Source organism: Herpailurus yagouaroundi, unplaced genomic scaffold, assembly GCF_014898765.1.
Source record: "Herpailurus yagouaroundi ecotype Mexico unplaced genomic scaffold, PumYag 139, whole genome shotgun sequence".
Taxonomy (NCBI): domain Eukaryota; kingdom Metazoa; phylum Chordata; class Mammalia; order Carnivora; family Felidae; genus Herpailurus; species Herpailurus yagouaroundi.
Window position 1 is genome coordinate 68,794,830 of NW_024412394.1, and position 12,563 is coordinate 68,807,392.

General features: G+C 41.5%; 1 protein-coding gene across 2 annotated transcripts; it reads left to right on the plus strand.

The window, feature by feature from the left end:
• The first annotated feature begins 2,297 nt into the window (after positions 1 to 2,297).
• On the plus strand, positions 2,298 to 12,340 carry GTF3C6 (general transcription factor IIIC subunit 6). Of its 2 annotated transcripts, none has more exons than XM_040474387.1 (6): positions 2,298 to 2,534; positions 2,851 to 2,931; positions 4,318 to 4,381; positions 4,458 to 4,523; positions 6,561 to 6,674; positions 11,878 to 12,340. In XM_040474387.1, the coding sequence occupies exons 1-6, from the start codon at positions 2,421 to 2,423 to the stop codon at positions 12,174 to 12,176; spliced, it is 738 nt and encodes a 245-aa protein (XP_040330321.1). In that variant the 5' UTR covers positions 2,298 to 2,420; the 3' UTR covers positions 12,177 to 12,340. The 2 variants fall into 2 exon arrangements, with proteins under 2 accessions (XP_040330321.1, XP_040330322.1); XM_040474388.1 differs by having other exon boundaries at positions 2,335 to 2,534; positions 4,479 to 4,523.
• Positions 12,341 to 12,563: the final 223 nt, after the last annotated feature.

The window sequence follows — 12,563 nt, forward strand, 5'->3', positions numbered from 1 at the left end:
CACTTTCTGTAATTTTTCAATTTACAAGGCACTTTTATTTTTTTAGTTTATTTATGCATTTTGAAAGAGAGAGAGGGAGAGCCCTAGCTGGCGAGGGGCAAAGAGAGGGAGACAGAGAATATCAGCACAGAGCCAAGTGCGGGGCTTGAACCCGTGAACCGTGAGATCATGACCTGGGCCACAACCAAAAGTCAGACGCTTAACCGAATGAGACACCCAAGCCCCCCAACAAAGCACTTTTAGTTACAACATGATCTAATCTTCAAATACAAAATAGACAATAAGTATAAAATATTTTAATCTTCATTTAATAAATAAGAACACTGAGGTTTAGAAAGTGTAGCAGTTTGTCCTAGATCACAATTATTACCTTTCAGAGCTAGAATTCAAATCTACAATTTAAAAGGAATTTGCTTTAAGTTTATTTGTTTTTGAGAGATAGAGCATGAGTGGGGGAGGGGCAGAGAAAGAGGGACACACAGAATCCCAAGGAGGCACCAGGCTGAGTTGTCAGCACAGAGCCCAACATGGGGCTGTAACCCACAAACCGTGAGATCATGACCTTAGCTGAAGTTGGACGCTTAACCAACTGTGCCACCCAGGCGCCCCCAAATCTACAACTTCTAACAGGCCAAGTGCTCTTTTTTTTTTTTTAAAGCTATGATATCCTATTTCTTTAATGGGGCAACTGGGTAGAAAAGTACAAAGATGTTTGCTAAAGTGTTGTGTAATATATTTTTAAAGACGTTAATCTCTAACCCAACACGGGGCTCAAATTTACCACTAGGAGATCAAGAGTAGCATGCTCCACCCACTGAGCCAGCCAGGCTCCCCAAGCGTTGTGTAATATCAATATTACACAATAAACATTACGCATTACTAAAAATTATGATGTAGATCAGTATTTACCATGGAAAACTTGGAATAAACATCCATGATACTACATATGGTGAGAAAACAAGTTTAAAACATACAAACTGACTACCTCAAAAAAGGTGTTTATAATTTAAAAAAAAAGGAAGGATATGTGTGTGTGTATGTATATATGTACATATATATAATTTTAATATAAATTTTTGAGAGAGAGCGCGAATGAGGAAGGGGCAGATAGAGAAACAGAGGAGCTTAAGCACGCTCCATGCTTACAGCAAAGAGCCCAATGCAGGGCTCCAACCCCCACGAACCTTGAGATCATGACCTGAGCCAAAGTCCAGAGTCGGCCGCTCAACCCACTGAGCTACCAGCCCTCCCCCCACTCCCCACCCCAAAGTGTTTTTTAAAAGAAAATACTCTAGGGGCAACTGGGTGGCTCGGTTAAACATCCAACTTCTGCTCAGGTCATGATCTGCCGGTTCCTGGATTCCAGCCCCATGTGGGGCTCTGCGCTGACAGCTCAGAGCCTGGAGCCTGCTTCAGATTCTGTCTCCCTCATCCACCATCAAACATAAATAAACATTAAAATTTTTTTGGAAAAAAAACAGTCAATACTCTAAAATTTTGTATGTCGCTACTAACAGATAAAATACAGTTCAGTGCTTAATATATGCCCAATACCGGGCTAAATTTTACATGTATTGTCTCATTTAATCCTCACAATAACCAACTTGCCTAAGATTTTGCTGCTAAAAATGCTGCTGAACTGGACAAGTATTAGACCCTAAAGCTCATGCTCTTCAGCGCTAGATCATCCCGTCTCATGTACAAAGATCATTTATTTTACAATCAGAGAAACCATGAGTTTGAGAAAATCCTGTTCAAAACTCCACCTCCCCAGGTCTCCGTATTCCCAGGGCAATGTGTGTCTTACAGCACCTATGGCGATCTGATTAGCGCACAATTGGCTGAGTCCCTTTCTCTACCTTAGATCCCATGCAGCCGGCCTGCCTGAAACCCAAGCCCACCTTCTAGCGGGTTTTTTGCAGCGCGCGCTCCTTACGCGTTACATTGAAATGTGCCCTTCTTTTGGGATGAGCACTGGCTGTTGTATGGAAACCAATTTGACAATAAATTTCATATATTGAAAAAAAAAAAAAGAAATGTGCCCTTAACTCGGCTCACGGAGAACTTGAATTGAGGGGTAGTGCTCACACGCTATAAAGAATTTCTTTCCAAGAAATGTAGGCCCGGGGCAAAGCCGTTTCCCTCCCACAAAGTGGTTTCTTTGCAAGCACCTGCTTTATCAACTCTCCCTCCCCAGTTTTCTCCCCTAACCCGGGGCCCAGAGTCCGAAGGCGTCTTCGGTCGTAGGCCGTCCCCGGCCAGCAGCCACTAGAGCCCAGCGCCTGCTCTCAGAAAGGAACAAGGAGAAGGCTCGGACCGGACTTCCACGTGGGCACGGAGGCGGCCATCTCGCGTCCTGGCAGGAGCAGTCCGCGGGGTCAGAGCGGCAGCCGGACCGGGAGCTGCCGCCCGTACTCAAGATGGCGGCCATGGGGGGCGTGGCCTGTGACTCGGAGGTTCCGAAAAGGTGCCGTATCATGGCGGCGACGGAGGAGCGGAGCCGAGAGGAAGAAGAAGAGGAAGAAGAGGAGGCGGTGAGTGGTATTGCGGCGGCCTGTGCGGCGGAGGCGGCGTGTGGGGCAGGGAGTCGGGATGCGGCCGGCGGGAGGCAGAGTCCCCAGCGCGTAAGGCCAGGAGGGCGGGCCCCTGCCCTGGCTGCCACACGGTCGTTAGAATGGGGAAGTAGAGGCAGTCGCTTTCGGTAACGTCGCTTGCTTCCTCTCATTGAAAGCAGGACTTAGCGTTCACAAAGGTTGGGGTCGTTGCATTGGGGAGTTTTAGCTTCTCTTGTTAACTGCCTCTTTCTGCACACTGCGGTGCTAGCATGTTAACTCCTCTTTCTTCCACCAGGAGCAGTTGGTTCTGGTGGAATTGTCCGGAATTATTGACTCAGACTTTCTATCAAAATGTGAAAATAAATGCAAGATTTTGGTGAGTCTTCTAGAGTTAGAGGATATTTGTAGGTTTTCTTACGTTTAAACAAGAATGAAAGAAATATGTATCCCCGAAGATCTATTCCTCGTTACAAAGCATTGAATTCTAAGGACAATTAGGTAGAAGTACAAAGGGATTGTGGGAGAAAATGCCACACTCGGCCTGAGGGTCTGAATGTGTGGCTGGCGAGAGTTTAAGATTTAGAGGGGGTAGCATTTTGATATAGAACAATACATTTTGAAAAAAACCCACATTGTTTTAGATAGTGAGTGCGGGAGAAAAAACGCAGCGAAGAGAGCTCAGATGTGCACGCAGACGCCACCTGGAGAAGGGAGAAAAGATTCGTACTAAACTTGTAAGACCTCAAGCTCTGCTGTTGACTTGAGCTATGGTGTCATAAGTTACCATCTGTTTTATCACTTTACTTTAAAATCTTTCAGCAATTGGTGGACAACACTGCTCTTACCTTAACTTGAGGAGGATGTTGATTGAAATACACGTTACTCCTTGGATATGAATTAAGTGTTCTTCAGGCCCTTAGCTACTGTATTCAGAGCATTTTTAGCTTATCTTGTACTTGCTAGTTCAAGCTCCAGAGGTTCCCCAGTTGTGGAGATCACTCTCCTTGGTAGCAAGGTTATGTATTGAGTGCTCTTTTATGGCTTTGAGATAAAATTGACATATAACATTATATTTCAGAGTACAACATAATGATTTAATAGTTGTATGTGCTGGGAAATGATCACCACAAGAAGTCTAGTTAACATCCATCACTACACACAGTTACAATATTTTTTCTTTTTTTTTTTATTATTTAAAAAAAAATTTTTTTTTTTCAACGTTTATTTATTTTTGGGACAGAGAGAGACAGAGCATGAACGGGGGAGGGGCAGAGAGAGAGGGAGACACAGAATCGGAAACAGGCTCCAGGCTCTGAGCCATCAGCCCAGAGCCCGACGCGGGGCTCGAACTCACGGACCGTGAGATCGTGACCTGGTTGATGTCGGACGCTTAACCGACTGCGCCACCCAGGTGCCCCTACAATATTTTTTCTTACAGAGTTTTTGTTTGTTTGTCGAAGTAAGTTCTGTGCCCATTGTGGGGCTTGAACTCAGGATCCTGAGATGAAGAGTTGCATGCTCTACAGACTGAGCTGGCCAGGCATCCCATCATAACGAGAACTTTTAAGATTTGCTCTCAGCAACATTCAAATATACAATATGGTATTATTAAGTAGAATCACCATGCTGTACGTTACATTCCCAGGACTTATTTATTTTATAACTGAAAGTCTATATCTTTTGACTGCCTTCACTCATTTCACCCAACCCTGCAAGGCTTTTTCTAATGATGATTTTTTTATGATCCTGTGTTCTGTTGTAGGGAATTGACACTGAGAGGCCCATTCTGCAAGTGGACAGTTATGTCTTTGCTGGAGAGTATGAAGGTAGGAGGATGTCAGATAGATGAAACTTCTTTTTTTATATGCTTCCCACAGAAAATCATTGTTATGTCTCAACAAGTTGCTTTCAACTTTTCTGCAGACACTCTTGGGACCTGTGTTATTTTCGAAGAAAATGTTGAACATGGTAAGTGCTTGCAGTGCTGACTCAGATCTTTTTACTGTGAAATATTACAAACTTATGTACAGTGAATGTTAAACTTAAACATCTCATGTATCCATTGTCTAGCTGTATCAAATCCTACCATTTTGCCAGATAGCTAAAAAACATTCCAGATACATCTGAAGCCTCTTGTATACCTCTCTCTAAACATATGTCCCTTCCTCTGTCTTGATAATCACTATTCTGAATTTGATGTATTTCTTTTCTGTATTTGATTTTGTTATATATATATACATGTATATATATGTATATGTATATATATATATGTATACACACATCCATCCATCCACAAACAATAAATAGCTTTTCTTTTAGTATATTTTCAAACTTGATATAAATTACATGTATCATTCTATAACCCTTTTCAGTTATAGATAGGTTTTGAGATTTATACATATCGGTATGTATAATTCTATTTTCCCTGTTGCTTAGTATTCTATTTGTGACCATACCGCAATTTATTCTCCAGTTACTGGACAGGTTGATCACTTTTATTTTTACCGTTAAATATTGATAACTCTGAACATTTATTGAATGCCTTCTATTTGTTAGACACTGTTCTAAATGCCACATGTATTAACTCATTTAATCCTCATCACATCTGTGAGGTAGATACCATTGCTGTCTTCATTTTGTATTTGAAAACACTGAAGCACAGAGAGGTAGGTAACATTCCAAAGGTCATACACGAAGTGCGACAGCCAGGATTTGAACCCAGGTTGTCTGGTCCAGAGCCTCTGATCTTAATTATATGTATTAACTCATTGCAGAAATGCGGCCATGAGTATTTGTGTGTCTCCTTGTGCATGTATGTAAAAATGTCTCTAACATATACGCTTAGAAATGGAATTACTAGGTTGCTGAGTGTGTGTTAGGTTTAACCATATGAAGTGACCAGCTTGGACTGAATATGGACCGTTTCATGTGGTTCAACCAAACAGATATGACTGGATCCTTTCTAAAGGGTAGTATCGGTTACACTCATGTAACAGCATGTGCAAATTTTCATTGTGCTTCACACCTGTAGCTCAGAGCCTCATCCTCCCTCTTGCCCGTGCCCACGGTTTCCTATAAAGCTGTACCCCCAGGCAGCAAGTGTTTTTCTGAGCCTTCTTTCGTGATTGGGAATGTCCTCACTCCAGTCTCTGGCTGCAGGTAGTAGGTCTGACTTCGGTGCTTCATTTTGAGTGGTAGAATTTGAGACCTCATTACCCTGTAAGGCCAGCTTCCTGGCCCCACTTCTGTACTTCAGGGCTGGAGCCTAACAGGCCTATAGCTTTAATTTCACTCGCAGTTTTGTGTTTTAGTCCTCTGGAGATGTTTGCTGTTTTTGAGTCCAGTTTTGCCTTCAGTTGTTATGTATTTTATCTGTTACTTCTCTGTGCTGGGAGCAGGAGGGATGAGTTAAATTTTGAACTTACTACACTATTTCTACAGGAAGTAGTTTAGTCTAATTCTTTAACTGGAATTATTATTTAAAAAAAATTTTTTTGGGGCGCCTGGGTGGCGCAGTCGGTTAAGCGGCCGACTTCAGCTCAGGTCACGATCTCGCGGTCCGTGAGTTCGAGCCCCGCGTCAGGCTCTGGGCTGACGGCTCGGAGCCTGGAGCCTGTTTCCGATTCTGTGTCTCCCTCTCTCTCTCTGCCCCTCCCCCATTCATGCTCTGTCTCTCTCTGTCCCAAAAAAAATAAATAAACGTTAAAAAAAAAAAAATTTTTTTTTAAATTTTTTTTAAGTTTACTAATTATTTTGAGAGGGAAAGAGAGCACAAGTGGGGAAGGGACAGAGAGGGAGAGAGAGAATCCCAAGCAGGCTCAGCACCACCAGTGCAGAGCCGGATGTAGGGCTCGAACCCGCGAACCACAGGATCATGACCTGAGCTGAAGTTGGACGCTCAACCACCTGAGCCACCCAGGCGACTCTGACCCAGAATTGTTGGGGCTTAACATGACTATTTGATGGCATCAACAATAAAATAATTGAGTTCATTTTATGTTCTAGGTGATGCAGAAGGCAGTAATAGAACAGTGTTAAAATATAAGTGCCATACAATGAAGAAGCTCAGCATGACAAGAACTCTTCTGACAGAAAAGAAGGAAGGAGAAGAAAACATAGGTTAGTTCACTTAGTTCTCTGAAAGTAGGTGATTTAGTATCGGCTTTGATAATGACACATTGCTGCCAGGACATTCCTGTACTGTGTAGTAATAGCTATGTAATATGAAAATTGAGGGTGTTCCATGAAAAATATCAAACATAGATTTAAAATTTATTTGAACTCTGGTGTGGCAGAGGGCACTAGAGACGTATAAGAAATCTTTTATCTGCTTTGCGTGGAAACAATTGTGAGGAGTCTGTCAAGAAACTTGATAGATTTTCAGCCCCTAGGGAATTCAGCAGCTGCTACCCACCCCATCCCCTTAATTAAAACTTCTTTGTAAATGGAGACGACAGGATCTGTGTCGTCAAGGTGTAACCCCAGAGGAACTCCTGGAAACTTGTGGCAGCGGTGGCATCCTTTCCCAAGAAGCTCACAACTGGAAGGAGCTGGCTCTATACGTGAGGGAAGGACTCACAGGTTTTAGACCGAAGACTCTTTTTTTTTTTTTTTTTTTTTTTTTTTTGAGTTGGAAGGGAGCACAAATGAGCGAGGGGCAGAGAGAGAGAGAAGCAGGGCTCATCCAGGGCTCATATTTTACCCGGTGCAACGCTTGTGTTCTCCTGAATCAGGGCTCAAGCTCACCCGATATGGGACCTGAACTCAGGAATGGTGAGATCATGCCCTGAGCTGAAGTCAGGTGCTTAATGACAGAACCACCCAGGTGCCCCTAAATCTCATTCTTAATTTGCATCTGCTGAGGCTTCTCCAATTGCTGGTCATCCCAGAGTAGAGACTTTGAACTAGTGCTTCTTGAACCCATCCATAGCAGGCACATATTTGTGGAGATGAGCAAATAATTACTTGGAAGTTTAAAAGCTCATTGCTCATAAGTGAAGTAAGAGAAATCACACATTTGTCTAAATATAAATAAACTAATAAACAAAAAGCAGAAACAGGCCCATAAATACAGAGAACAAACTGGTGGTTGCCAGAGGGGTGAGGGTGGTGGGATGGGCAGAATGGGTGAAGGGGAGTGGGAGACACAGGCTTCCAGTTATGGAATGAGTAAGTCACACGAATAAAAGACACAGCATGGGGAATATAGTCAATGGTACGGTAATAGTGTCGTATGGTGTATGGTGACAGATGGTAGCTGCAGTTGTGAGCATGGCATAATATATAGACTTTTCAAATCACTGTATTGTACACCTGAAACTAATGTCACATTGTGTGTCATCTATTCTTCCATTTTAAAAAATTTACTAATGAAAAAAAAGCTCATTGCTCAAAGACATATTTCAAACTCTGATAAACATGACCCTAGTGATGAATATTTGTGGCTTGATTTATTATATTTGAGGAATAAACATATGAAGGCACATTAATCATGTAGAAATTAATTATACCAGTTACATATAAGTACATAAAAAAAATCTTTGTTCTTAACATGTATATCCCAAAACTATCCCCATTTTTAGCATTTCGTGAAAGTAACAGGAAGAGGGGTGCCTGGGTGGCTCAGTCGGTTAAGTGTCCATCTTCGGCTCGGGTCATTATCTCATGGTTCATGGGTTCGATCCCCGCGTCAGGTTCTGTGCTGACGGCTTGGAGCCTAGAGCCTGCTTTGCATTCTGTGTGTCCCTCTCTCTCTGCCCCTTCCCCACTCACACTCTGTCTCTCTCTCTCTCTAAAATAAAACAAAATATAAATTAAAATAAAATAAAATAACAGGAAGAAAGAGGTACTTGAAGTTCTAGAATGGACTTGAAAGGCAGATACATATCAGATAGCTTAGCTATTATTTTGATATATTTTTTTGAAGCAGGAAGTTGTAGAATTTCCTCTCCTAGAGTCTTTAATAAACCACCAGGTCGACCGTGGGAAGATTTGCGTGTTTTGTTTAATCAAATACGTTAGTTAGCTCAAGGCTATATTGGTTATGCATTGCTGCATAAAAAATTCCCTCTAAACTTAATGGTTTTAAAACAACAACAAAAATATTTTACACAGTTTCTGTGAATCAGGCATTTGGCCAGGTGGTTCAGCTTAGCCAGGTGGTTCTGGCTCAATGTCTCTCTTGAGGTTACCGTCACTATGTTGGCTGGACTGAAGAAGGGATCTGAAGGCTTGAATAATGTGGAACATCTGAATATAAGTTGGCTCACTCACATGCCTGGCTGGTTTATGCTGGCTGTTAGCAGGATGCCTCAGGACCTTGCCTACCCATAGTACTGTTCAAGTGCGCTCCTGACATGGCAGATGGCTTCTTCCAGATCAAGTGATCTGTGAGAAGAACATAGAAGCCACAATATCTTTTATGAACTAGCCTTAGAAGTCACATTCTGTCATTTCTGCCATATCTTATTTATTATGGGAAGGGACGACACAGGGGCATGAATACCAGGAAGGTGAAGATCCTTGGGGACCATCTTGGAGGCTACCAAACATGCCAATATGCTGCAGGCAGAACAAAAGAAAAGGAGATGTGGGCCCTGCCTTCTGGGAGTTTGCACTCTAAAGTCAATCACACTGAAACAGACATGTGTGAATGGGACTCAATACCCGTTTCATTCAACTTATTTTAAGTTTCTGTTATGTGCCAAGTATTTAAGCTAAATAACAGAATAGGCAATAGGATGGATGGCTTCAAGATTTTGAACCTGGTGACTATGCGAATGATGGTATTGCAGGAAAAAAAATAATGAAAGAATGGTTGAAGCTGGCTGGAGGGAAAAGGACTAATCAACTTTTGATAGAAGGAGATTTTATAGTAGTAACATGTGAGAAGACATGGCATCAGCCATAAGGATGGTTCCACAAACAGTCACAGAAGAGTTAGCTTCTGGTGGTGAATAGGAGCAGATGGAAGTGTGAACAGGGTGGCAAGATAGGTTGTGGGATCTTAGAGATATCTAATGGCATTTTGAAGGTATAACTAAGGCTTGCTATAGAAATTAATGAGGAACCACTGAAAATATTTGACTGAAAGGGTCAGAAGGATAAAAGAAGAAATGATTAGCATCATTGAAGCAGTTCTTTTTTTTTCAATATATGAAATTTATTGTCAAAATGGTTTCCATACAACACCCAGTGCTCATCCCAAAAGGTGCCCTCCTCAATACCCATCACCCACCCCCCCTTGCTCCCACCCCCCATCAACCCTCAGTTTGTTCTCAGATTTTAAGAGTCTCTCATGCTTTGGCTTTCTCCCATTCTAACCTCTTTTTTTTTCCTTCCCCTCCCCCATGGGTTTCTGTTAAGTTTCTCAGGATCCACATAAGAGTGAAAACATATGGTATCTGTCTTTCTCTGTATGGCTTATTTCACTTAGCATCACACTCTCCAGTTCCATCCACGTTGCTACAAAGGGCCATATTTCGTTCTTTCTCATTGCCCTGTAGTACTCCATTGTTTATATAAACCACAATTTCTTTATCCATTCATCAGTTGATGGACATTTAGGCTCTTTCCACAATTTGGCTATTGTTGAGAGTGCTGCTATAAACATTGGGGTACAAGTGCTCCTATGCATCAGTACTCCTGTATCCCTTGGGTAAATTCCTAGCAGTGCTATTGCTGGGTCATAGGGTAGGTCTATTTTTAATTTTCTGAGGAACCTCCACACTGTTTTCCAGAGTGGCTGCACCAATTTGCATTCCCACCAACAGTGCAAGAGGGTTCCCGTTTCTCCACATCCTCTCCAGCATCTATAGTCTCCTGATTTGTTCATTTTGGCGACTCTGACTGGCGTGAGGTGATATCTGAGTGTGGTTTTGATTTGTATTTCCCTGATAAGGAGCGACGTTGAGCATCTTTTCATGTGCCTGTTGGCCATCCGGATGTCTTCTTTAGAGAAGTGTCTATTCATGTCTTCTGCCCATTTCTTCGCTGGGTTATTTGTTTTCCGGGTGTGGAGTTTGGTGAGCTCTTTATAGATTTTGGATACTAGCCCTTTGTCCGATATGTCATTTGCAAATATCTTTTCCCATTCCGTTGGTTGCCTTTTAGTTTTGTTGGTTGTTTCCTTTGCTGTGCAGAAGCTTTTTATCTTCATAAGGTCCCAGCAGTTCATTTTTGCTTTTAATTCCCTTGCCTTTGGGGATGTGTCGAGTAAGAGATTGCTACGGCTGAGGTCAAAGAGGTCTTTTCCTGCTTTCTCCTCTAGGGTTTTGATGGTTTCCTGTCTCACATTCAGGTCCTTTATCCATTTTGAGTTTATTTTTGTGAATGGTGTGAGAAAGTGGTCTAGTTTCAACCGTCTGCATGTTGCTGTCCAGTTCTCCCAGCACCATTTGTTAAAGAGACTGTCTTTTTTCCATTGGATGTTCTTTCCTGCTTTGTCAAAGATGAGTTGGCCATACGTTTGTGGGTCTAGTTCTGGGGTTTCTATTCTATTCCATTGGTCTATGTGTCTGTTTTTGTGCCAGAAGCAGTTCTTGATTATGGGGGGTTCATTGGTGGGTTAGGGCTTTGTGAGTTCGAGAAGGAAAAGAATTTTTTTCAAGTTTTTGTTTTTTATTGTTTGTTTTTTTTGGAGAGGTGTCTTATTTCATCATTGGATGTTCCAACTCAAAATGACATGTTACTGTTGACTTGAAAGACGATAGGGTGGTATCATCCATTACGAAAACTGAGGAGAAAATCGTATGGAAGTGACAGAATTTTCTATAAGGTGTGAGGTGGCAGTGAGAGCTCAGTGATCTCTCAGGATGATTTGGGAATTGGACTCTGGAAAAGGAGGTTGGAATGGTAACTAAAGTTAACTACTTTTAGTGATTTTTTTTTAGAGATTTATTTTTAGTCTGAATTAAAAAAAATTTTAATTGCAGTATAGTTGATATACGATATTATATTAGTTTTAGGTATATAACATAGTGACTTGATAATTATATACATTACAAAGTGCTCACCATATAGTGTAGTTCCCACTGGTCACCATATAAAGTTACTAAAATATTATTGACTGTATTCCGTTTTTAGTGATTTTGATGTTGCATACACTATAGGCATTCTAAGATCTCCAGATAAGATGGAAATTCCATGATTATTTATCAGTAGTTATGGGCACCATGTTCATTGGTTTACCTTGGGATTTTATTTTGACGTGTATCCATAGGATGAAAATTTAAATTAAAGAGAAATATGCTTCAGTGCCTAAAATTCCTTTTTCATGTTTTTTTCTTGGTTTGTCCTCCCATCCCTCACCCTCCCTTACCAGGTGGTGTGGAATGGCTGCAGATCAAGGACAATGATTTCTGCTATAGACCCAACATGATTTGTAGCTTTCTGCATGAAAGTGAAGATGACGATGTGGTAGCTCCAGCCTCAGAGAAACCTTTGGAGCTGGAAGAGCAAGAGGTTCAAATGAAAGATAGTTCAAACCTGAGTTATGAACAGGAGAAACCACTGAACTTGGAGATAGAGAATTCTGGTTCTCTTACTGATATCCCTTCTGAGTCAGAAGGTTCTGTATTTATGGAAACTCAAGATACTGCCTTAGAAATCACTCCTAGATGAAATGTTTCTCATAGTAACTAGTAACAAACTTTTTGGAGCTTTTATATAAAATAATTGACTGTGTAGCTTTTCAGTTCACTATTTTACTAGTTTTGTTGACTCTACACACATTTCCAATTGTTGTACAGTTTAATATACCAGAGTCATTAAGGACCAGATATGAATTGAATTTTTAAAAATATGATGTAAATGACTATAGGGACCCTTCTCTGGTAAGTCTTTTAAATTGGAAGTTTTATTAAGGTAAGTGTATCATTTTTTATTGCAGCTGTCACAAATGACTCCAAATGTAGTGGCTTAAAATGACATAAGTGTAGGTCAGCTCGCTGACATGGGCTAGGCTAAAATCAGAGTGTTGGCAGGACCTCATTCTCTACTGGAGGTTGG